The following is a 24,634-nucleotide window of genomic DNA, read 5'->3' on the forward strand; positions in this document are numbered from 1 at the left end:
CAGAGCCGGGGGACCCGTGTGGGGACCAGCAAACCCCACGCCAGATCTGCCGGTGCACGGGGTCTGGTTTGAGCTCGTGGCCACGTGGTGCCGAGCTCCAGCGTGGCCCCGTTTGGGGTTTGGGGGTGCTGGTTGCATCCCCGCTGCCTCTGCTTGGCTGGTTCGGCAGCGGAGGGGTGCTGGAGCCTGGTTAAAATCCGAAACAAAGCCCAAGCCGGGTGATGGTTGTGGTGGGAGCCGGGTGATGGTTGTGTCCGTGCCGGGCGAGCGATCTGTCCGACTTCCCTCCAAGCCCGGAGACCAAATGATTTAGAAAATACTAATCGTTGCTGCAGTCAAACAGATGGATGGGAGATTTTCGGTGAGTGGCGGTGCCGGCTTTGTGCTCCGCACGCCGGCTCCGGCAGCCGGAGGCGTCCGCTGCATGTTAATGCTAGGGGCAGAGCGAGGGCTGGCTCCAGCGCCGCCGGCTCTGCCACGGCTGGGCTGGGGGGCTGCGGGACCCCCGGGCTTGCCTGCTGCCCCCACCACGGAGATGTGGGTCCCACCTCCAGCAGTGCACCGGGTGGGCGCAGGCATGTCACCGTGGGTGGCCCTGGTGGCAGGGGACACGGAGGGATGCCCCGGCGGGGCGGCTGGGGGCTCGACGGGTGGCACCCCATCGTCCATCCCGACCCCACACCGGCTTCACGCCGAGAGTGAAATCAAACTCTTTCCAGGCTAATGGCATCTTGCTAAGTGGGGCTAATCCTGCTCGCCCTGCGGCTCCCGGGGATTGGTGTCAGTGCGGCCCGGCGGTGATTTATGGCCCGACGGCATCGCTGAACGAGCAGGGAGCAGGCGAGCAGCGGCCTCCCACCGCCCCGCTCTCGTTGCAGGTCAAGGATGGTCCATGTGATGGGGGATGCCGGCTGCTGGTTCCTGCTCGGGCTCTCCCTCCTCCCCATCGCCGTCCTGGGTAAGTGCCGCCAGCGCTCGGTAGCCGGGGCTAATTAGCTGACAAGGGTAAACAGCAGCCAATAATGAACTATCAGACATAATAAATAGTGAGGGTGAATAATAACCAGGGGAGGGCTCGGGCTGCGGCCCCCCAGCCCCCCACGCCTCCCTGCCCTGGGCTGCGGGCGATTAGCGAGGGAGAAGCCCCCCAGGCGACCGTGGACGCCCCCCCCCCAGGCTGGGATCCCCGCAGGCGAGACCTTAAGTCCTTAATCCCGTTGATCCCTTAATCCCACCCCGCAATCCCTCCCTGAACGAGAGCCCCGCAGGAGCTCCCACCACCCATCCCTGTGGTATCTGGGCGCCTCTCCCCGCAGGCTCCCAGGACGATGGGAAGGTGATCCATATCAACAGGGTACAGCACCAGGCCGTGCGTGTGGGGCTGGGGGAGCCCGTGGCCCTGCCCTGCCTCTTCCTGCTCCAGCCCTCCGCCTCGCTGGGGCCCAACGAGCCCCCCGACCCTCCCCGCGTCAAATGGAGCAAGGTGCGCTCGGCCACCGGCCAGAGGGAGGACGTCCCCATCCTGGTGGCCAAGGACAACGCGGTGAAGGTGGTGAAAGCCTACGAGGGCCGGGTGTCCCTGCCTGGCTACCCCCGCGACCGCTACAACGCCACGCTGCTGCTGCGCGCCGCCCGCGCCAGCGATGCGGGGCTGTACCGCTGCGAGGTGGTGGCCGGCATCGACGATGAGCAGGACCTGCTGCCCCTGGAGGTGACGGGTGAGCCGGGCACCGCGCTGCGCGGCGGCATTGCCGGGAGAGCTGCGGGGGCATTGCGGGTACCGTGGCGGGGTGGCGTGGGTGCCTGTGTGGGTCATGCACTCCGTGCACTCTATACAAGCTGTGCAAGCCATGCACCCTGTGCACGCTGTGCACCCCGTGTACCTCGTGCAAGTGCACAGCTTGTACAAGCCGTGCACCCCATGCACCCTGTGCAAGCCGTGCACCCCGTGTCCCCTGTGCACCCTGTACAAGCTCTGCACCCCATGCGAAACGTGCACCCTGTACAAGCTGTGCACCCCATGTACTTCATGCAAGCTGTGCACCCCGTCTACCCTTGTGCACCCTGTACAAGCCGTGCAAGCCCTGCACCCCGTGCAAGCCGTGCACCCCGTGCAAGCCCTGCACCTCGTACAAGCCGCGCACTCCATGCACCCCCTGCACCCTGTACAAGCCGTGCCAGCTCCGCACCCCGTGCCAGCTGTGCCATCCGCTGCCTTTCCAGGCGTCGTCTTCCACTACCGCCCCGCGGGCGAGCGCTATGCGCTGACCTTCGCCGCCGCCCGCCGCGCCTGCCTGGACAACTCGGCCGTCATCGCCTCGCCCCAGCACCTCCAGGCCGCCTTTGAGGACGGCTACGACAACTGCGACGCAGGCTGGCTGGCCGACCAGACCGTGCGGTAAGCGTGCGGCACCGGCTGCTGGCCGGGCACACCTCGCCACGGGTGGCCGTGGAGCCGAGCGCCCACCGTGCCCCCTCTCCGGCAGTTACCCCATCACGCTCTCCCGGCCCGGCTGCTACGGAGACCGCAACAGCCTCCCCGGCGTCCGCAGCTACGGCCGGAGAGAACCTGGCGAAGAGTACGATGTCTACTGCTACGCCCGGGAGCTGCGAGGCAAGCGGTGCTGCGGTGGCTGGGTGCGCGCCGAGCTGGGTGGGTGGGTGCCTGGGGACGTCCCTTCGGGGAGATGGCTGTGGCTGGGAGCGTGGGCATCTCCATGCATCTCTTGCCTGCTGCGGGGATGGGTGCCGGTGCCTTGCCAGCGCTCGGTGTCACCCTTGGGGCTGGAGTGGTGCGGGGTGGCTGTCGTGCTCAAGTCGTGAGCTTCCCAAAAACACCGCTCGGCTCTGAGCCGTCAGGACCGTCACGGCTTTCCGTCCCCGCATCCCCAACGGGTTCTGCTCTCTTGCAGGGACGGTGTTTTATGCCACGGTGCCGGGGCGGTTCACCTGGCAGGGGGCCCGGAGGCACTGCCAGAGCCAGGGGGCTTCGTTAGCCACCACGGGGCAGCTCTACCTGGCGTGGCGCGAGGGCCTGGACCGGTGTGACCCAGGCTGGCTGGCCGACGGCAGCGTCCGCTACCCCATCAGGCTCCCACGCAGGAAATGTGGTGGCGAGGCCTCGGGCGTCAGGACCCTCTACCAGTTCCCCAACCGCACCGGCTTCCCCCCCGCTGCCTCCAAATTCGACGCCTACTGCTATAAAGGTAAGGGGGACTGGCCGTAATGCCGGCACTGCGCTCCCCCCCAGGCCCCCCGCCAGCCCTGGCCCTTCTTCCCTTGGGAATCGGTGGGCATGGCTGGGAAAATTGCTGCGGATGAATATTTAATTGGGGAATTAATGAGATAAATGAGGAGAGCTGCGCTGGGAGGGAGCCCAGCTCCGTGCATCACCCTGGCACGGTGCAAGGCTGGGGGATGCAGTGCCTGGTACCGAGTCCTGGCGGGGAGGGATGCGGGTCCGCACTCGTGTCCCGGATGCCTGTCCTGCCCCTCGGTCTTGCCGCCGGCACGGCTGACGCTCGTGGTCTCACCGCAGCGCATGCGGCTGCGGGGCAGAGGGAGCCGGTGCCACCTGTGCCCGACCCACCAGGCAGTGACAACGTGCTGGTGGAGCACGGCGAGGACCTGGGCACGTCGGGGGACGCCCGGGACACCCCACGTGACCGTTACGGCCTCCTGCCGCAGCCAGGGCCCGTGGGGCTGGGTGAGGATGAGGATGAGCAGTTGCGGCCAGCGAGCAGCAGCCCAGCGGCACAGCGCGGTGACCTCCCCGGGGCCGCGCTGTCGCAGGCGCTGGTGGCTCGCGGGCTGGGCGATGGCACGTCCCTGCCCCCCACCGTGGCCTCCTCGCCGGCGTGGCCCCACGAGGATGAAGCTCTCAACGCGGTGGACCAGGCGTCGGTGAGCTCTTGGCAGGATCCGGCCAGCACCGGCCCAGCACCGCCAGTGCAAGAAGCCCCTGGCCCCCAGGAGCCCCCGGCCGCCCTCCTGCCGCAGTCCCAAAGCCCAGCCCGGGAGCACGTCACCGGCTCGCTGCCGGCACCGCCTGGGCTGGGGACGGTCCCCGGCACGGCAGCAGAGACCCCCAGCACCCCACTGCCCAGCTCCCATGCCCCGAGGCGGAGCGGCTACGCTGGCCTGAACGGTCGCTACTTCCAGCTGCAGCGGCAGAGCCGGGACCCCGCGGTGGTGGCTGGGGACTCCACGGTGGCCGGGGACCCAGTGGGGATGGTCACCCCGGTCCCCGTCCTGGCCCAGGAGGTGAAGGGGGCTGCAGCCAACGCAGTGGAGACGCGGAGCATCCCCCGTGCCAGCACCGAGAGCCTCCGGTGGGAGGGCACCTACTCGCCCTCCAACGCGGTGGAGGAGATCGGCCCCGGTGAGTGATGGCTGAAAGCGGCTGGGGGGTCCTGGCGGGGGCTGCACGGGCTCGGGGACCCCATGGTTGCGCTGTCTCTTGCAGAGCTGATGGCACCGGCCACTGCCCCGGCGTCCCCCTCACCACAGGCGCCTGCCCCGAGGGATTCACCGTGGTGGAGCCCCCGCACGGGCGCCCACAATGCCGGGGGGTCTGCACGGACCCCGCCTCCGCCGTCCCCTTCCCTGCCTGCCTCCGTGGTTCCCCATGGTGCTCTCGGCCACCGGGACATCACCACGGTCGGGGCTCAGCCCCGCGTCCCCAGCGCCCGCGGGGACTCTCCCCAGCCACCTGCGGATGCCACCGAGGACTTCTCCGGGGACGCCCTCTCCCAGGAGGACGGCGGCTCCGTCCCACCGCAGCCCCCGTTGCCCCCGGCCCCGCTGCCGGCCGAGGGCCCTGAGATGGCCCCACAGCCCCACGGTGACGGCGGTGACGGCAGCGGGGCCCCGGGCGATGGCTCACTGGAGAGGCAGAGGAAAGCGGTGACCTTCTTCCACCCGGCCAGGCCCTCTGTGGGGCACCCCACCACCCCTGGCCCCACAGAGGCGGCTGCTCCCCGGCCCCACGGGGAGCTGAGCCCCACGGCTCCCCATGGGCCAGCCAAGCTGCCGGCTGAGCCCAGCCGCGAGCAGCCGGCCGGGTACAGGGATGCCGGGGAGGGCTTGGCTGAGCCAAGCGGTGAAGCAGCCGTGTCCCCCCCGGTGTGGGACGTCCCCTCGCCTTCGCCTCCCCCCGTGGCTGGTGAGGTGACCCCACGGGCCGGCACTGAGCAGCCGGTGGAGGTGCTGGAGCCAGCAGCCGAGGAGGGGTCTACGGGCTTCGTCCCCGTGGCCCCACGGCCCACCAGCCATGCCGCACCGGAGCTGGGGGGAGCGGAGCATCTCCTCCTGCCCCCCCTGGCCCCTCGGCAGCCCCCCGCCAGCCCCGGACCCCCGGGTGTCCCCAGCCACGAGGGTGCACCAACGGCCCCCGGCGATGAGGATGCGTCCGGGGAGGTGAAGAGGGAAGAGCCCCCCACGCCCTCCGGCTCGGCCACCCGCAGCCCCTGGCCATCACCCACTGCCCCCCACCCATGGGTGCCGGAGGCGTCCGAGTCCCCGAGTGCGGGGCCGCTCTTTGAGCCCTCCACAGCGGCTTTGCCGGGGGGGCTGGCGGGGTCCCCGCTGCTGGATGCCGACAGCGGGAGCGGCGAGGAGCCGGGGCTGGAGGAGCGGGAGCTGCTGGCCTGGGCGGGTGCCGGCAACGCCAGCCAGCACGGTGAGCAGGGTGCTGAAGGGTTGGGGTGCTGGGGGCACCCAGAGCTGGTGGGCACGGGGAGAAACGGGCTGGGTGGCAGGAGGATCTCGGGGTTGATCCCCCCCCGGCAGGCACAGCACGGTGCTGACCCACGGGGTTAGGGCAGAGGTTTGGGGACGTCTCTGCTTTTACCCAAACCGATTTACTCACCGTGGAGTTTCTGGCGAGTGTGGTGCGCTGGGAATGGGTCCTGGGCTTTTCAAAGGAAGCCGAGCTATTAACGTGAGGTGGGAAAGCGTCCTCTTAAATATTTAATATTTGCAGTTGCTAATAATAATAGCTGGAGAGGCGGCTGCTGGCAGGGGATACGCGACACACGCAGCCCAGCTGTGGCTGGCACAAAGGCAACAGATATATTTAAAGAGTAGAGCCACGACCAGGCGGAAAAGACACCGCGGTTAATATGTGGCAGCCGGCAGCGCCGGGGCAGGTCCAGGCCCCGGGTCCCGGTGGGGAAGGGGGTGGGTGCCACGGTGTTCCCCCCCCACCTCGGCTCAAGGCACCGGCTCCCACCCCGCAGCTCCGGCCGACCCCTGCCAGAACAACCCCTGCCTGCACGGCGGGACCTGCCATGCCAACGGCACCGTCTGCGGCTGCAGCTGCGCCCCAGGCTTCACCGGGGAGAACTGCGAGATCGGTGAGCGGCCGGAGCATCCCGCCATGCCGGGGCAGGATCCAGCACGTGCCTCCCTGGCACGGAGCAGCGGCCACGCTTGGAAGCGGGGAGGGGAATGGAGCTGTGGCTCTAAGTCCTGCTCGATCCCCCAAATCCTCCGTCACTGCTGGCACCGGTGCTGGTGGAGGGGACGGTGGGTTGGGCTGGGCTGGGTGGTGGTGGGGGGTCTCCGCATGCCCGCAGCTCCCAGCGTGTCCCCGCAGACATCGACGACTGCCTGTCCAGCCCCTGCCAGAACGGCGGCACCTGCATCGACGAGGTCAACTCCTTCGTCTGCCTCTGCCTGCCCAGCTACGGCGGCAGCCGCTGCGAGAAAGGTGGGGAGCACAGCGGCGGTGAGGGCCGGGGCGCAGCCGATGTCCCCCTCTGGGTGTGCCGCCATGGGGTGGGCGAGACCTCCCTGGGGACGCTGCCCAGCCCCTGTCCCTTTGGGGACAGGCGTGGGGAGCTGGGAAGGGGACGCAGGAGTCCTGTCCCCCCCCCCGATGGGGAGCTGCTCACTGCATCCCTGCCTGGGGTGCTGGGGGTGGCCGGTCCCCCTCGCCGTCCCCACCGTCCCCGTCTCCCTGCAGACACGGAGGGCTGTGACCACAACTGGCACAAGTTCCAGGGTCATTGTTACCGCTACTTCGCCCGCCGGCGCTCCTGGGAGGATGCGGAGCGGGACTGCCGCCGCCGTGCCGGCCACCTCACCAGCATCCACTCGCGGGAGGAGCATGGCTTCATCAACGGTGCAGGGATAACACCCCATCCCGCTGCTCGCCAAGCGTCAGCACCCCTGGGTGCTCTTCACCTTCACCGTGCGAGACGTGGGTGCCTCTCTCTCCGTAGGCTTCGGGCATGAGAACACCTGGATCGGGCTCAATGACAGGATCGTGGAGCAGGACTTCCAGTGGACCGACAACACTGGCTTGGTGAGACCCTTGGAGGTGGCTCCTCCTGGGGTGCAGGGTGGGGGGGTCGGGGTGCAGGGCGTGGGGGACACGGGGGCTCTCACCCTCTCTCGTGCCCCACCAGCAATACGAGAACTGGCGGGAGAACCAACCCGACAACTTCTTTGCGGGCGGCGAGGACTGCGTGGTGCTGGTGTCCCATGAGATCGGCAAGTGGAACGACGTGCCCTGCAACTACAACCTGCCCTACATCTGCAAGAAAGGCACAGGTACTGCCTGCCCCGGCGTCCCCACCCCGGCATCCCCATCCCGCAGCCCCCGGCATCCCCATCCCGCAGCCCCCGGCATCCCCGTCCCCATCCCGCAGCCCCCGGGCACCTCCTCATCCTCAGGAAACCCCTCCCAGCCCTTCGTCCAGGAAAACCCCAGCAGTTCCCCTTAATCTCCATTTTTCCGTTTTTTCCCCACAGTCAATTCTTCCCTCTCCACTTCAATTCCTTTAATTTGCCACCATTAAAACTATTAAGTTCTCATTCCTTATCTTGAAAGTTATATTAACCTCCAGCTGCTCGTTGCGAGCCAGAGGAGCACGCCGCCTTCTCCTGCCGGCCGCGTGTTCATGATGCGCTCGCCCTGATAAGGCCATTAATTAACGAAGTAAATCCTGGGGAACACCTCCCTGCCAACCTGTTGGAGGAGCCCCTCGTAAAGCCATCCGGCTTGCGGAGAGAACCGGTGGCATCGGCAGAGTGTCCCCTTGTCCCCTCCCGGGGACAAGGTGACGGGGGTCTGTCGTGTCCGTCCCCCCCCAGTGCTGTGCGGGCCCCCGCCGGAGGTGGCGAATGCCTTCACCGTGGGGAAGAAGAAGGAGAAGTACAGCATCCACTCCAGCGTGCGCTACCAGTGCGAGGACGGCTTCACCCAGCGCCACGTGCCCACCATCAAGTGCCACAGCACCGGCAAGTGGGACCGGCCCAAAATCCTCTGCACAAAACGTTAGTGGGGACGGGCGTCCTGGGGGGGTCGGGGTGTGTGTCGAGGCACCGGCTCCCTCCCTGACCCCCCTGGGTCCCCTGCCTTGCCCCCGTTAGCCAGGCGGTCACACCGAGCGCGGCGTCACCACCGCCACCGTCACAGCCACCCCCATCACCAGCACCACCACCACAAACCCCGCAAGGAGCGGCGAAAACACCGCAAGCACCTCCGGCTGGACTGGATGGAGGAGGGCCACTACTTCTAGAGCCGGGGGACGAGGAAGCACAAGGGCCCCCTCCCCGGGACCAGCCGGGTCCCCGACAGGATGTGGTGACATTTCCCGCCCCCCTCCCACCCTCCCTCTTTTATAACCCCCCTTGGCTTTAGCTCCTAGGATGCCCGGCCCCGTAGGGAATAGGATCCGGAGGGGGCAGCTGCGTGTGCGTCCCCAGCCCTCCCTGCATGCCCCACGCTCAGCCCCCCCGACCCGGGGTCGAGCCCCCAGCCCCACACGGGGACCCCCCCATCCCCGCGCGGGGGCTGTTCCCCGGCTGGGCTCTGGCCCCCTCCCCAAAGGAGGGGGGATTAATCCGCCAGCCCCCCCACCTCCCACCTCGGCCATTGTGTCTCACTGGCCCAGGGTGGCTCCGGTTTTTTAGCAGCCCCCTCCCCATCTTCCCACCCCAGCCCCCCAGTCCTGCCCGTGGGGCATCCCTGCGGCCAGCACAGGGACCCTGCCCGGTGCCGGGGGGGGGACAATGCCACCGGGGCTGGCATCCCGCTCTGCCGCCTGGTTTGGGGGTTGATTTTTATTTTCCCTTTCCGTTCGTCGTCGGGTCCCCGTTGGAGTTGGCGTGTGTGTGTGTACGGCGCTTTCTGATCTCTGCTGTTTGACGTGACTGCCGTGTCCCGAGCCCCCTCCCCCCCCCCCCGTGCCATTTCTGATTCTGCCTTTCTGTACTGCTGGACATTTTAATAAATTTTTTTAACAGTTGAGTGGCCCCAACCCTGCTCTTTCCTGGGGGCAGGGTGGGTGTGGGGACCCTGGGGACAGTCCCCCCACAGCCCTTGCCTTGCCTTGGCTGGGGACTGCCTCGCCCGTGCTCTCCATCTGCCTCCTTTCGCCGCCACTAAATTAATTTTAAGCAAACCTAATGCTTCTCCCAAGGCTCGTTGTGCGAGCCCCACCGCCTGCTCGCGGCACGAGCCGAGAGCTCATGAATCATGCCGGCGGTGGCTGCCACGTGCGTTGCCGGCAGCGAGCAGCGCGGCCGTGGCTTTCCCTTGCCGGCCCCAATAAGCCGCAGAGGTGCTGATGAATTTATCAGGGTGCTGCCTGTGTTAGCCATGAGCGCGGGGGCCGCGGCCCCCACCCCGGCTGCCATCCATCAGCCTGTGACAGCCACCACTTGGGGCTCCGGTGGCCCCCGGCACTGTGCGGTCCCCACGCTCCCCTCCTGGGGGTTGCAGTGGCCGGGGGGTGTCAGCTCCCAGCAGCTCTTTCTTTTCATCGGCGCTGGAAGTCAGTAAGGTGATGGATGGACCGTGCTCAGCTGCGCCGGGCACAGAGGAAGCCCCAAGCCCCCTCGGGAATGGGGGACCCCGGCGTCCCCACCCATGCCCTGCCGTCCCTGCGGTGGCTCCCGGTTGCTGCCAGCACCGACGTGCCCCGAGGCGGCTCTGCTGATGCTGACCCCGATCCCTTGGATCTGGTCCCAATAAATCCAAGGGGATGCTCCCGGGATGCTGCAGCTGGGATGCTCCGAACGTGCCCAGCTCCGGCTGCGAGGGAGGGCGCAGCAGGGCCAGGGACGTCGGGGCTCTGAGTAGGGAGCGAATATCTCGGGGGGGGTCCCTTTGCACCCGAGATACCCCTCGAGGGTGGCACCACCGAAGGAGACACGAGAGCCCGGCTCAGCTCTCAAAAGCGGCCGAAGCTTTTATTTCATCTACGTCCAGCTCGCGAGCACCACGGCTGCAGAAAGCCTCTGAGCCGGTGCTTGGCCGCGCGGGTGCAGGGGTCGGTGCCCACCCAGCACCTCCCCGCTCCCGGCATCGGCCGCTTCCGCACGAAGCCAAGCGCTAAGGAGCTGCCCCGGCCCCGGGGCTCGCGGCGTGTGGCACTTGGCTGGCCCAGCAGTGGCCGTGGGGGGTGGCCAGCAGCGAGCGACTGCATGCGGGTGCTGGAGGGGCTGCGGTGTCCCCTGCGGCTGCCCATGTTGCACGAAGCCAAGCCCCGTGCCCCCAGTCCTTGCCCTGAGCCGAGGTGGGATTTTTGGGGACAGGGGGGCCCCGTGGCAGGTCAGCCCCCCCCCGCAGAGTCCCGTGATGCCGGTTGTCCGTAGCCTCTCCTGGGGGGGGTTCAGTGCTGCACAGCCCTGGGGACAGCGCGGAGCTGGGGACCCTGGGCATGAGGACGAGGACATCGGGGGCTCAAGCCTGCTTTGCTCGGGATGGGCCTTTAGCACATGCAATACGCTGATTGATAAGCAATAACTGCAATGAGCTGGGGAGCCGGCCCTGGAGCTGAGCACAGGCCTCTGGCTGGGCTACTGAAGTCGCCCCCCCCCCCCCCGCTGCCTCAGTTTCCCCAAGCGTCACCGGGCTTCGTCCACAGCCGCACCGGCATCGCAGGGTCACCTCTCCCAGTCCAACGCAGGGGCTGCCTGCAGCTCCCCGCGCTGCCGCGTCCCAGGAGGCAGCGATGCCGGGGAGCCCAGCGCATGGCGGGGGGGGGGTCCCTGGCCAAGTCTGGGGGTGCTCCCAGTGAGGGTGAGCCTCACACACGATTGGGGTGCCCCCCACCCAGCGCCTTCTCCGGGGCAGCCTCGTCAGCTTTCTTGAAGCAATAAACCCCGAAAAGCTTGTACTTCTTGTCCGGGAAGCCCAGGTTGCGCACGCCGGGCTCCCGGCCCCCGCAGCGTGCCCGGGGGTTGACGATGGGGTAGCGGATGCTGCCGTCCTCCAGCCAGCCGGCCTCGCAGCGGTCCAGCAGCTGGATCTTCCAGGCGGCGTAGAGCTGGCCCACCTTGGCCACGGCCGCCCCGTTGTTCTTGCAGGCCTGCACCGCCTCGGTGTAGCTCAGCTTGCGGTACGTCTTCAAGAAGTAGACTTTGCCTGGAGTGGGGGGGGGGGACACACACAAAGTGGGGGCTGTCGGGGATGGGGACCCGGCTGGAGCGTCCTGCACCCGCCGCGGCACCGGCACCCGGCAGAGTGGGATGGGGCAAGGATGGGGCTGAGCGGTGCGAGCCCCGTGGACCCCTTCCCCAACACATTTTGGAGGGGGCTGGAGGAGGCGACCGGCCGGGGGGGCTCTGGGGAGCCACCGCTGTGGTGTGGGCAGATTTATGGGGGTTGCATGGCAGCGGTCGGTGATGGCTCCTCGTGGCGATTACACCCGCTATTTATCCTGCCTGCCACCATTAAATAAACATCGGCAGAGCCCCCCCTGCGCGGCCCTGCCAGCCGGGAGGAATTTACACAGCCCGGGAGCCCTCCCGGCTCCCATCTGTCTTGCGTGGCCCCGGCTTCATCCATCACCCGGGCTGTTTGCTGCTGCAATTACCTCGTCCCCTGCTCCCGCCCGGGGAAGACGGGTCTCGCTGAGAGCGGGTGCCCCAGCCCCAAAGGTGATGGGGCCGGATTCTGGTCCTTGCTGGGCGTCCCAGCACCGAACCCCCTCTTGATGTGCCGGGGAGCGCAGAGAAGGCACGTGCAGCCACATCCTTCTCTCGCCCAGGGCTGAACACCTTCCCAGACCATCACGGGAAACTCCCCGCACCCCGCGCAGCCAAAACAGGGAGCTGGGTGCTCTGTGCCTCAGTTTCCCCCCCGCCATTACCGTTGAGGTTGGAGGTGAAGCAGAAGGCGTCGTAGTGCTCGCTCTCCTTGTGCCTATAGCCGTAGTTGCGTACCCCCACCGGCGTGTCCTTGCGGCCGCACTCCTCCCGCGGCCGGGAGATGGGGTACTGCACCGAGCCGTCCTCCAGCCAGCCGGCGTTGCACCAGTCCATGCCCTCCAGCCAGGCCTGGTGCAGCTGGTCGTGCGAGGCCAGGATGCCATCCTGCTCCAGGCATGCCTGCTGCGCCTCGCGGAAGTTCAGGGTGTAGCGACCCAGGCGTGGGTGGTAGGGGAAGATCACGCCTGGGGGGACGGAGAGGAGGGGCTGGGGTGGGGGGGGGTCTCACCCTCTTATTTTGCACCTGCACCCAACGAACGGGGTCATCAGCGCAAGGCACCGGGAGCTGGTGGGGAACGGGGGCAGCTGCGGGGTGGGAGACTCGCTGCAAAGCCCAGCGCAGACGAGCTGCCGTCGTCTCTGCTCGGGGAGCTCGGGTGCTCCAGGCTTTGCTCAGTAACCCCAAAGCTCCCTCACCTTGTGACCGCAGGGACCCTCGCAGCGGCCCCGGGCTCCGGGGGGACCTGGACACATTGGTGGTACCCGTGTGGGGTCTCAGCCGAGCCCCAGTGTCCCCAGAGCGAGCCCGTACCGGCCCGAGCCACGGGGCTGTACCTCCTGAGCCCCCAAAAAAAGGGTTTTCCCCCTTTCCCGGCATCCCCAGACGCAGCACCCCGTCCCGGCAGGCTTGGAGCCGTGCACGGAACCAACGCTGCTGCCACGTCCCGGTCCTCCCCGGTGCTTTACGAGGCCGTGCCGCTATCTATCTCCGGCGTTTATTAGCTGCCAGCGAGTAAACCTGGAGCAACAATAAAAGCCAGTAACAGAGGCCATAAACCATGGCACACGCTAGGAAAAACAACCGGCCGTAAAGCAGGACCGAGCCCAGCTCGGGGACGCGGCACCGGGAACCATGTTCTGCCCATCCTGCATGGGACACGGGGACACCCGGGGTCCTCCCTGTCCCCATCCCTCCTCTCCGCCGTAGCCATGCCACTACCTTCAAGGTCCAGCTTGACCATGCCGGTGTCGTCTTCGAGCTCGTTGGTGACCTCGCACTCGTAGCGGCCATAGTCTTGCAGGGTGACGTTGCGGATGATGAGTGAGGCGTCGCCGAAGCCATCCTCCTGCAGAGCTGTGCGGCCGCGGTAGCTGCCGAACGCCCGCCGCGCCTTCCCCAGCGCCACGAAGACGTCCACGAAGGCCATCGGCTCCGTCACCTTGGTCCACTTGAGGCGGATCTCGGCCGGGTCGTGGGCGGACACGTCGTAGTGGTACCGGCAGGGGAGGATGATGGTGCCGCCCCGGTGCGTCACTACCTTCCCCGGGGCCGTTTGCACGACCACAGCCCCGCTGTCACCCTCTGCAAGGGACACCGAGCTCTGAGGAGTCCCTGTCCCCAAGCCTGCCCCTGCCTCCCCCCTGAGCAGCGCCGGCCCACGGGCAGGACCCACGGCGGGGACAAGGCAGGCTGGGGGTGTGGGGCAGGCAGGGGGACCACCTTTGGGGGGCATTTCCCTCTTTTGGGGGCTTTGCAAACCTCAAGGAGGGTTGGGCAGCTCCTGGCCAGGGCAGGGGGGACACAATGGATGCCCCAGAGCCCCTGATCATGCTTTAATGGATATTAAACCCAACAGCCCAACGGCTGCAGGACAGCTCCCCCCGTCCCGTCCTGGGGGTCCAGCCCAGCTCCCCGCTGCAGACCCTGGTCCCCACTCACCCATGACATGGACCACCTTCTTCCGTCCCCGGGTGCCCAGCAGCGTGTCGGAGGCGAGGACGCTGGCGAGGAGCAGCAGAGCTGCCGGGCCGGCAGCCCAGGGGCCTCGGGGACGCATCTGGGGGGAGAGCAGAGCCCCTTAGCACCCACCGGCCCCCCCAGGGAGGAGAGCAGTGGAGGTCTGTGAGCAAACCCACGCTCTGCCCGACCCCCGGCTTCGGCAGCCCCCCGGCAGCGATGCTGGTCCCCAATCCGCACTCCGTGGGGGCTGTGCCGGCCAGGGGAAGGAGATGCCGTCGCCCGCAGACACCCCTCATCTCCCACCTCACACACCCCAAGCGGACGGGGGTGACCGGCAGCGCTGGGTCTCTCATTGCCTCCCCCCCACCGAGCACCCCAGGGACCCCCACGCCCCGCGGCCTGTGCCGGCGCTGAACTCCGGTTCACCCGCTCAGTTACAGCCGGGATGAATATTTCATGGCAGACGCGCCGGGCCGGATCTCTTGAGTTATTTATGTCAGCCCTGGCACATCTGGAAACTGAACTGATGGTGCGGGAGTGGGCTGTGGCTACCGGAGCCCCCCGGAGTCCCCCCGGCCACCTTGCCCCGTCCCCCCTTCCCTGGGGACCGCGGGGGGAGCCGTGTGCCGGAGCCCCCCTGCTACCCGGGGGCTGCGATCCCCCCCTGAGCCCCGTGTCCTCAGAGATGTCCCAGACCCCAGCCCAGGCAGCCTGGGTGGGTCCCCCCCCCCGTGGGAATGAGACCCCCCCCGTGGGGCCGGGGAAGGGGAGCCGGGGCTTGGCTGTGGGGCAGGAGGACCGGGGCAGCCCCCCCCGGGGGTGCCGGTGCCCGGTCGGGGGGCGAGGGGACCGGGGCTGCCCTGCTGCCGTTCCCGGGGCCCGGTCGGGGGCCCGGGGAGCGGGGCGGCCCCGGCTCTCCCCCGCCGGCCGCCCCGGGGCCGGTGCGGTGTTGCAGTGCGGGACACTGCGGCGGCGGCCCCGGGGCTGCGGGACGCCGGTGCCCGGGAGCGGGCAGCGCAGCGCAGGGGAAACCGGCCCGGCCGCCGCCGCGCCCCCGCCCCGCCGGGAGCAGCCCCCGCCCGGGCCACCGGTACCGGGGGTCCCGTCCCGGCTCCCCGCGGCCGCACCGCAGCGAGCGGAGCCGCCGCCGCCGCCGCCCCCCGCACTCACCGTGTCTCCGCGGGCGCCGGTGCCGGCCCGCGGGAGGGGCCCGGCCGCAGGAGCGCTCCGGTGCCGCCGGTGCCGCCGGTGCTGCCGGTGCCGGTGCGGCTCCGCGGAGGGGGCGGCACCGGGAGCTCGGCCCGGCCCTGCCCCGGCTCCCGGCGCTGCGCAGGGCCGCCGGCTCGCCAAGGTCACCGGCCCGCCCGGCCCCGGCCCCGGCCCCCCGGTACCCCCGGTACTGCCGGTACCCCCGGCCCGGGCTGCGGGCGGGGAACCCGCGGGGGAAGAGGAGTTTTGCCGGGTAAATCCCCCCGCCAGCCCCTGAAGGGCAGCCCCGAGCCACCGCCAGCACCCCCACCCGTGTGTACACACCCACCCGTGCACCCACCCACGTGGGCACCCACCCACCCCTGCGCACACCCACCCACCCCTGCGCACACCCACCCGTGTGCGCACCCACCCGTGTGCGCACCCACCCCTGTGCACCACCCAACGCGTGGGCACACCCACTCCTGTGCACCCACCCACCCGTGTGCTCACTCCCACCCGTGCACACCCCCACCCACTCGCACACCCCTGCCCACCCGCGGGCATCCCTGCCACACGCGGGGGCTCCCCTTCCCTCGGCTCCCCCGGCCCAGCCCGAGGCTGAGCTGCAGCAAGGGCAGGCAAGGGCAGCGCAGGCAGCAGGAGCCCCCCCAGCCCCTGCACCCCAAAGGCAGGAGGGGGCGAAGCCGGGCAGCTCCTCCCGGCCCTGGCAGCGGGCAGAGGGTGGGCACCGGCAGGGTCCCGGTGGGTGACGTGGGGGGCTGGCGCGGCGCTTCGGCCGCTGGCGTGGGGTGACGTCCCCGGCCAGAGCACAGACGTGGGTTCGGAAGCCGTACCCTCGCTCCTTTATTTTGTAAACAGTGTTTTCCTGGCACGGTCCCCGCTCCTGCGTCCTTCTGGTGAGCACCGGGGTGGGACAGGGCCCCCACGGCCCCCGGGGACCTGCCGGGAGGGGAGCCCGGCTCCCGCAGTCGAGACCCTCCGAGCCTGGGCAAGGGCAGGGCCGTGGCTGCAGCGATGCCCCTGCAGAGCACCCCAGGGTCCCCCCAGCGCACCCCACAGCGTTAGGGGACACGGGGGGGGGGGGACCGGAGCATCCCTGGGGACATCTCTGCCAGCCAGGTCCCACTGCAGGCTGCTCCGGCTGCTCTTGCAGCGGGGAGAGGGGGGACAGGCAGCAGCCCCCCGGGGTGGGCAGGACAGGTCACTGGCGCTTCTTGCCCCCGTGCAGGCTGGCAGGAGTGGCAGGCAGGAAGAAGGCAGGGCAGCGCAGGCAGCGGTAGGCCAGGAGCTGGGGGCCCAGCGCGTAGAGGACGTTGGTGAGGAGGAAGCTCCACCAGACATCTTCAGGGGTCTGGTAGGGGAAGGGCGTGCGGGCGTGCAGCGAGGAGCCCAGGTGGGAGAACTGAGCCTGGGGACACAGGGCAGGGGGTGGCACGGGGGGGCGTCCAGCAGCGACGGGCTGGCCCGGTGCAGCCCGCCCGGCACCAAAGGGTGTTTTGCAGGAGCACACCCAGCGCATCCTATCTATAGACCTGCGGGCTCGCTCCAGCCTATTTCTGTCAAACTAATCCCTGGCTCCATTAAGATCCACCGAGGCCAAAGCAATTATCAGGCAGCGGCGGTGGGAACTGCTCCACATGCAGCTGCGGGTACGGATCCGTCCCCCCAGGCTCAGCCCCGGCTCCCCACTTGCTCTCTCCTGGCTGGGACCAAAACCCAGCCCGGGGGTCCCACTGCCCCATCCCCCCCAGCCGGGGGAAGGACGATGGGGCAGCCCTCACCTGCGCGACCGCGCCGGCAAACACCAGGCTCCAGTCGGGCAGCCAGGAGCAGCCGGGCAGCACCAGCCCGTAGATGCAGAGGCAGAAGAAGGGGAGGACGTAGAACATGTAGATCAGCATCTGGGGGGGACACGGAGAGGGTCACCCCGTCCCCGGTGGCACGGGGGGAGGCTCCAGCCCCGCCTCAACGCCACTTACCTGCACTTTGGGGTAGGCAACGGGGTCACGCAAGTATGGCTCGTGCTGGTAGATGTACTCGAAGCACGAATCGGCGGGACAGTCCAAAACCACCTGGGGATGCGGAGAGAGGGGGGGGTGGGCGCAGGGCAGACGCACCCACCCTGGGACCCCCACATCCCCTCCAGGACACCCGTGCGGGGACCCGGCACTCACCATCCCCCTGAAGAAGGTGAACGCAGCGGTGAGGAGCAGGACCAGGATCAGGCCCATGTCCTGGGGCCGCTGGTACAGGCGCTTGCATTGCTCCTCTGCAACCTGGGAGAGGGAAAACGCCGTATTTTCGGCTCCGCACCCTCTGGTCCAGCCCCGGGAGGGGGATAAGGCTGACGGCTCCCGGTGCAGCTCCCCGCAGAGCCCCTGCCCCGGCTCCGGCTCCCAGCTCACCTTCTCGGGGCTGAAGCGCGGCAGGGCCTTGGGCTGCTGGAAGAGCCTCACCCCAGCCCAGATGGGGATGAGGACGTAGGGCAGGTTGAGCAGGAAGGCAGGGCTGAGGTCGGAGCTGTATTTCCCTGGGGAAGGAGAGCACGTGGTAGGCGCAGCGGAGCGCTCAGCACCCAGGACCGGTACCCACTGCTTGCCCCCAGGTCAGCGCCTTCCTCCTCTGCCCACGGGGCAAGTGCCTGGGAGCAAACCCGCAGGACAGAGGGGGGACAGAGGAGGGATCAGCAAGGGCTGGATGTCCCCACTGTCCCCCAGCAGCTGGCAGAGCTGAGCCCCCCTCTGCACCCCCATACCTATCAGGCTCCCAAGCAGGAAGACGATGGTGCTCATCATCAGAGAGCCCAGCCAGAAGAGACCCAGGTTCCTGTAGCTCTTTCTGCAGAGACATCAGCATCAGACACCCCTGCCAGGCTCCGAGCTCCCTTCTCCACAAAATTCGGGGCCCTCCCACCCCCATGAGCCCCTCCAAGCCCTCCTCCCCGCTGCCGTCCCCGCTCACCTCTGGCCGATGGCCGCGATCATGGCGAGGTAGAGCCCGTAGTGGATGATGCCGTCCCAGTAACAGATCATGATGCCGTGCGCCGTGCGCAGGTAGGGCTCGCCCTGCCCATTCGGAAGACAGCGGATCATATGGGGTACGGGCCGGCGCCTTCCCACACCCCCCCCCCGGGGAACCCCGCGGGAGCCGGGGCTGCTCCGTGCACGCTCCCCCCGCAGCACGAGCAGCTTTGGGAGCAGGAGCAGCATCCGTGCTTGCCCCGGGTGCACGGGGCTGCTCGTGCGCGAGAGCCCGAGGCGGGGCGAGGTGGTACCTCTCTGACGTAGACCTCCATGAAGCCAGAAATGTAGCCATCCTCCTCCAGCGAGATGATCAAGTCGACGACGGAGGTGAAGGAGTACACCACAAACACTGCGGGAGAGCGAGCCAGCTCTGAGCGGGTCCCGCGGATCTCCCCGGATCCCAGATCTCCACTCCCTGCCCCGGCACGGGATCAGTCCCCACACCCCGGAGGGGACTCACCGCAGAAAAGGGGGTCCTGGAAGTGGCTCCCTCCGCTTATGAAGATGATGGAGATGAGGCCGGCGAGCACCAGCACCCCCGTCAGCATCAGCGGCAGCGGGCTGCTGCAGAACAGGGGGATGGGTTCAAGCACCCTGGTCACAGCTGGGGGGTGAAGCCCCGTTTCCCCCGGTCCAGGTGAAACAACCTTGGCCCCTGCCGATTTTAACAGCTCTCCACCAAAGCAGGGGGAACGGCAGGATCAGCCCCCGCACCCCTGGCACAGGAGCGGTCCCACGGTGGCACAGGGTGCTGCCTGTCCTCGGGGCGGTGGGAAATGGCTCCTTCAGGGTCTGAAATAACCCTGGGGAGGCAAAGCCCCGGGGAAGGCCGGGTCCGACACCCGGGCACGGATGGGGAAGGGGCTGCCTCGCCAAGGCTCCTGTGCCACAGCCGGAGAGAAGCCGCAGCGCGGCCAACCCTCTCCCTCTCCAGGCTGTGGCCAGTGGTATAAGAGACCGGGGAAACCGATTGGATTGGGTTTGCGTGGCAAGGTTTTGGCAGCGGGGGGGCTACAGGGGTGGCTCCTGCAAGAAGCTGCTAGAAGCTTCTCCTATGTCTGACAAAGCCGATGCCAGCCGGCTGCAAGACGGACCCGCCGCTGGGCAAGGCTGAGCCCATCGGCGACGATGGGGGGACCCACGCTGCAGCAGTTCGTGAAGAACCGTAGCCCGTGGGAAGGACTCACGTTGGAGAAGTTCGTGGAGGACTGTCTCCCGTGGGAGGGACGCACGCTGGAGCAGGGGAAGAGGGTGAGGAGTCCTCCCCAGAGGAGGAAGGAGCGGCAGAGACAACGTGTGATGAACCGACCGCAGCCCCCATTCCCCGTCCCCCTGCGCCGCTGGGGGGGAGGACGTGGAGAATTTGGGAGTGAAGTTGAGCCGGGGAAGGAGGGAGGGGTGAGGGGAAGGTGTTTTAAGATTCGTTTTTATTTCTCATTATCCTACTCCAATTTGATTGGTAATAAATTAAACTAATTTCCCCAAGTCGAGTCTGGTTTTGCCCGTGAAGGCAATTGCTGAGTGATCTCTCCCTGCCCTTATCTCCACCCACAAGCTTTTAATTGTATTTTCTCTCCCCTGTCCAGCTGAGGAGGGCAGTGGTAGAGCGGCTTTGGTGGGCACCCGGCACCCAGCCATGGTCAACCCACCACACCGATTATAAAGCAAATTGGTAACGAGGAGACAGATACTGAAAAGGTGTCCTAAGAGAGTGAAGAAGTTGTAGGGACATCTATCCCGAGCTTGCTGCATCCCCTCCCAGAAGCGCTTGCATTAGCTGGAAGCGCTACAGCTCTGGTCTAGCCAATGCTTCTGCCAGGAAACACGGAAAACATCACGGTATTTTTCCCTCAAGCCTTTAACCCTGTTACCAAAGAAAAAGAAAAGACAAAGTCGTGGCTGACTGTCTGCAGACACCGGTGCTAATAGCTTATCCTGGAGAAACACCCAATTACCAGCCCGAGCGCTCCCCGGCGCAGCACGGCAGACGTGCCGACCGGGGACGAAAGGCCAGCCGTCCCCCTGCCCCAGGGTCACCCGGCTGAGAACAGCTCAGGTCTCATTTATAGGAGGCTGCGGCAACACCCAGCTCGTGTTTGCCTTGTGCAGGCGGAATTGCTCTTCCAGGGACAAGGATGGGGACAGGGACAGGGGCCGGGGCACGCAGGACCCCGCGCCCAGGGACAGGACGGGCGTCAGCAGCGCTGAGTGAGGCTGAGCTTGTCCTCACCGTGTGCACTAAGCATCCAAACCCAACACTTTTGAAAAAAACCCTCAAAACAATCGAATAATTGAAGTGTCACCGCCTAAGTGCATTATTACTAGTGTATAATTAATTACTACACAACTAATTACTCCCGCAGAATGATTAATTCAAAATTAAAATATGGATGCCGCGGTGGAGTAGCACAACACCGGGCTCCTCCGATCACCGTAAGACGTGACCGTGCGTGCGATGGGGCTCGAGACACACCAACGCGTGCCGGCACCGGGGCCACCCCACAGACGTACCAGCACCTCGGGGTGCCGCGCCCAGGGCACCCGGCTCGCCCTGCCAGGCTGAGGGGCTTTGAGGCCACCGTCGCTCATCCCGCAGCAGGGACTAATTAAGGAAGGGGGGGACGTAGCCCCTCCACATCCCCCCGCAACGCCTGGGCAGGAGAATAATATTGTTACGGGCTTCAGTTTGGGGGGGCAGGCTGGAGGGGCCAGTGCTCCCCACAGCTACAGATGGTTTTCACCTGATGCCGCATCGTGCAGAAGAGCTGCGGATTTCATAGCGATGGATCCCGGAGATCCGGGCTGTAGCAGTGCGGTGCCACGTGGGATGGAAGGGAAGGAGGAGACCGAAAAGATGGGAATGAAAATCGGGAGATCGTTAAGTAAAGTTTATCGGGTGGCCAGGAAAGCCCCGGCTCTGCGATTAAGAGAAGTTGGGCTCAAAGCCTTTCCTGCTGGTAAAGCAAAAGCAGAAATTAGCTATAAAAATAAATGTATAACGAATGGGAAAAGGAGGGTGAAGGGGGCCTGGCAGGAATGAAAGGATAGAAGGTGCAGTAAAGCGATGGAAGAACACAAGGGGAAAACCCATAGCTGGCAGGTCCTGGGGCGTGGGACTGGAAATAAGAGAAAAGTAACCAGCCAGAGCGTGGTTTTATATAGCAGAGAAATAAAGCACGCCAGGAAGCGGTGGGGCTCTGGCCAGCTCACCAGGGAGCTGGCCCTGGCTGGTGGCTGGTACCAAATCCCCCGCCGCGAGGGCGCCGGCCGGCCAGGGATGTGCTGAGCAGCCAGAACGCGGCTGGGTTGGGGCGTCACGGGGGTGTCACAGCACCAAAACTGAAACCGGGGCTGTTATCAGGCAGCGTGACGGTGGCGATGACGAGGCCGGCGCGGAGGGGTGGCATCAGCCACGCTGGGACCTGCCAGCGGCCGAGTTGCCAGGGGGGTTACTCTGGGAGGGGGAGATGGGGCTTGGAGGGGTCCCCAGCACCCCGGGAGGCACGGCTGCGTATGGAGGGGACACCCAGTGTCGGGGGTCCTGTCCCTCTGGCCCGGAGGGCTGCGCTGGGGCCAGGTGGGTGGAGAGGATGCTCATAAATCAGGGAGATGCTGAGCACCCTAATCCCTGGGGGATTTGGGCTGTCGGCGAGCCCCGTTCGCTCCATGTTGTGCAATGAGCCCGAGCAACCCTGCTGCGCGTCTGTTCACTGAAAACAGGATTTAAAAGTCATAAAGGCAGCCATGAACCACGCCGGCAAAGCCCCAGCCCGCAGCAGGCTTGCCGTGGGCTCAGCCGGGGCAGGAGCACCTGGACCGAGCCCCCTGCCCCGGGCTGGACCTCGCCGCTTCTTCCCCCGCCCCAGGAGGGACCCAGCACCCTGCCCTGGACACTGCTCCCCCCTCTCTGGGTCCGGATGGGACCCAGTGCCCCATCCCGCGTGGGATGGCTCCCACCATCCTCGGACAGAGCCTTGTCCTGGGTCAGTCCAGATGCTCCTGCCCAGTCCCAGACTGGACCCAGCAACCAGGACCAGTGGAGGAGAGGACCCAGCACCCCGCCCCGAGCCGGACCGCAGCACCCCAACCCCAGAGCTTTGTCCCCAGCCCGCACTCACTCTGCCAGGGCGGTCGCGCCATTGATGCCGAAGGCCACGGGGATGGCGAGCAGGGAAGGGGTGAGCACACCCGGTGTGGCGGGGAGCTGCATCCCCGGCCCGGCTGCCGCTGCCAGAGCCCATGGACTTCGGCCCCAATGCTGGCGAGCAGGCAGCGCCCTTAAAGCGCCAGAGCCGCCCGGGCTCCCCGGGGGGAGGAAGGCCAGGGGGTCCCGGGGGGAGGAAGGCAGCAGCCGAACACGCCTGTGTCCATACGTGGGTCCGTGGGGGTCTCTGCGCTCGAGGGCTGCCGTGAGAAACAGCACTAAGGGCTGCGGGGGAAGGATAAAACCACTCCAGAAGAGGCTGTGAAAGCTCAGGGACTGTTTTGGTTTTTTGTTGTTTTTTTTTCCCAATTCATTATGGAAACCTTAAGTACTTAAAAGAGCCAAGAAGACACACCTCTTCAGATCTGTAAGAGGAAGAGAGAAGTGGAGCATGTGAAAGCCAACACTTCATCCCTGCCTTTAATAATGAATTGAATTGAGCAGAGAGCAGGAGTTTCAAGGTCTCTGCCTCCAGCTGGGAGCCCGGTGTTCCTGACCTCCTCCTCTCATGCTCTCTGCTCAAAACATGAGTGTTTACCTCCCCACCAGCCCGGGGAGAGACCTGGCTCAGCAGTCCACAACCGGGCACACGCTTAGAAACTTCCACGGTGCTTAGCAGACCCCCAACACGGCCACTCAACCTTTTCCCTTCCCCTCGAAGCCTTCCCCAACGTGCCACTGCGTCGGGTCACTCTTTTGCCCTCTTGCTTCAGAGTCCAGGGGCTGAATTGGCCGCCCTGCACTTTGCCCTGGGCTCGTTCGTCGTTCCTCCGGGCGGGAGGAACTCGAACGCACCCCGTGTGCCTCGTCAGCATGGAAGTCGTGAGCAAGCTCATCAGCGGTGAGGAAAAGCTCGTTAGGCAGTGCTCGTTCAGCCTACGGCAAAGGGAGCGCACCCGAGAGCAAGGGGGGTTCAGTCTCCAGGGCTCAGGAATGAGACTTGGCTGAGAAACCACCACCAGCCCCGCCTGAAAGCAGCACGATACCCTGTTAAAACAAAAGAAAGAGGGGTGAAAGCAGGTGATCTGGGGTGACTTGGAGCAATAACTGTCAGATCTTCCCAAATACCAAACCCTCTACAAGCGTCGCTTCAGTCTCCCAGCTCTTGCAACAGCCGCTCGGGGCAAACAAGCCCCGAGCCCTTTGCCTCTCCCTGGCCGGGTGATTTCACGGTGGCCACCCCATGCCACGCTCACCACGGGCACTCATGCTGTCACACACGTGTTCACACCGGCCGGGCATCTGGCACGGCCTTTGCGTGGCAGGCACCAGGAATTTACTCTTTGATCTAAAAGAGTCCAACTTTGGTGACCTTCTGGGCATGCCGCAGCAGCCGCCTGTTTGATTTGGTTTCTGAAGACTAAATCCCCGCTTTGTAGCTCACGACGGCGAGGAGGAGGACTGCGCCAAGTGGCTCAGCCAGGTTTCTGCAGAACTGACCCCTGCTTGCTGCTCCCAGCGGCAGGGCACGGGGGACAGCGTGTGACTCACAATGACATAAGAAAAAACCAGAGCAGAGCAAAGCACCTATTGATGAACACAGTTATCAAGAGAAGGGGCTTAGGAAGACCAAGGCCACCGTGTTGAAATAAAAGACTAAAACAACTTTTGCCAACACGACCGCGACGAAGTACACGGGGATCGCTGTAGTATCAGATTAGCTTTAAAGACCTGATCAGCAATGGCAGCAAGCCTGCCCACTCACCCTGCCTTTAAGGCCACGCTGTGACCAGGGCACTGTTGCTGCCGAAAAGGATGTCGTGTACATACACTTGGAATAAAAAAAAAAAGACTGAAAATGCCTCCGCTCCCCCAGCAAGCCCCTACTTCTACAGAAAAGGCAGCAGTGAAACGGGCAGCCCAGCTTCAGCCCTGCGGTGCTCCAGTCTCTGTTAATCCAGGACAACCAGCTCAGCAGCTCTGGCTTGTGCCAGGCAGGAACCGAGACCGAGCGGCACTGCCACGACAGAGAGACACCAAATGGATGGGTGTCCTAACTTACCAGGAAAACGCCGTTGTCACAGTGACCTTAATCATTTGAGGAGAAGTTTGGCCCTACTGAAGACCTGCCAGATTTCTTATCTTTATTTCCCAATCTTCCACGAGTCCCGCCCATGCTGATTAGCCATCCTAAGCGCAACATCCCCGTGTCCGAGCTGTGGCGAGCGTATGCGATGTGCTGGCACACCACACGCTCCCCCAGAACAAGCCCAGCTCCGTGCTCCTGCAAGGTGCTCACGCATTTGGATTTTTCTCAGAATGAACCCCTACTGAATTTACCATTTCAAA

General features: G+C 66.1%; 2 protein-coding genes across 4 annotated transcripts; one reads left to right on the forward strand and one right to left on the reverse strand.

The window, feature by feature from the left end:
• Window positions 1-885: 885 nt before the first annotated feature.
• On the forward strand, window positions 886-8,634 carry NCAN (neurocan). The gene is made up of 14 exons (XM_072845880.1): window positions 886-958; window positions 1,317-1,718; window positions 2,224-2,398; window positions 2,487-2,614; window positions 2,913-3,207; window positions 3,516-4,381; window positions 4,466-5,680; window positions 6,240-6,356; window positions 6,599-6,712; window positions 6,968-7,126; window positions 7,227-7,309; window positions 7,413-7,557; window positions 8,101-8,283; window positions 8,384-8,634. Exons 1-14 carry the CDS (start codon window positions 886-888, stop codon window positions 8,632-8,634), a joined length of 4,206 nt encoding a protein of 1,401 aa, XP_072701981.1.
• Window positions 8,635-10,881: 2,247 nt separating this feature from the next.
• LOC140643512 (hyaluronan and proteoglycan link protein 4-like) lies at window positions 10,882-22,351 on the reverse strand. 3 transcript variants are annotated; one of them, XM_072845361.1, is made up of 12 exons: window positions 18,602-18,659; window positions 18,393-18,490; window positions 18,080-18,183; window positions 17,874-17,956; window positions 17,524-17,648; window positions 17,293-17,394; window positions 17,098-17,190; window positions 16,900-17,019; window positions 13,886-14,003; window positions 13,166-13,528; window positions 12,108-12,410; window positions 10,882-11,380 (listed from the first exon to the last, which is right to left on the reverse strand). In XM_072845361.1, exons 2-12 carry the CDS (start codon window positions 18,411-18,413, stop codon window positions 11,043-11,045), a joined length of 1,770 nt encoding a protein of 589 aa, XP_072701462.1. In that variant the 5' UTR covers window positions 18,414-18,490; window positions 18,602-18,659; the 3' UTR covers window positions 10,882-11,042. The 3 variants fall into 3 exon arrangements, with proteins under 3 accessions (XP_072701462.1, XP_072701463.1, XP_072701464.1); XM_072845363.1 differs by lacking the exons at window positions 10,882-11,380; window positions 12,108-12,410; window positions 13,166-13,528; window positions 13,886-14,003 and adding exons at window positions 16,316-16,526; window positions 22,260-22,351 and having other exon boundaries at window positions 18,602-18,705; XM_072845362.1 differs by lacking the exons at window positions 16,900-17,019; window positions 17,098-17,190; window positions 17,293-17,394; ... (3 more) ...; window positions 18,393-18,490; window positions 18,602-18,659 and adding an exon at window positions 15,077-15,168.
• Window positions 22,352-24,634: the final 2,283 nt, after the last annotated feature.

This window comes from Ciconia boyciana, chromosome 24 (genome assembly GCF_034638445.1).
Source record: "Ciconia boyciana chromosome 24, ASM3463844v1, whole genome shotgun sequence".
NCBI classification, from domain to species: Eukaryota; Metazoa; Chordata; class Aves; order Ciconiiformes; family Ciconiidae; genus Ciconia; species Ciconia boyciana.

Coding starts and splice junctions, on each gene's coding strand:
- NCAN (XM_072845880.1), top strand. CDS start 886: ATGGTCCATGTGATGGGGGATGCCGGCTGCTGGTTCCTGCTCGGGCTC. Junction 1,719..2,223: donor GCTGCCCCTGGAGGTGACGG/GTGAGCCGGGCA, acceptor CTGCCTTTCCAG/GCGTCGTCTTCCACTACCGC. Junction 5,681..6,239: donor CGGCAACGCCAGCCAGCACG/GTGAGCAGGGTG, acceptor CCCACCCCGCAG/CTCCGGCCGACCCCTGCCAG.
- LOC140643512 (XM_072845361.1), bottom strand. CDS start 18,413: ATGGAGGTCTACGTCAGAGAG. Junction 17,020..17,097: donor TTGCCTACCCCAAAGTGCAG/GTAAGTGGCGTT, acceptor TGTCCCCCCCAG/ATGCTGATCTACATGTTCTA. Junction 13,529..13,885: donor GAAGGTGGTCCATGTCATGG/GTGAGTGGGGAC, acceptor TGTCCCTTGCAG/AGGGTGACAGCGGGGCTGTG.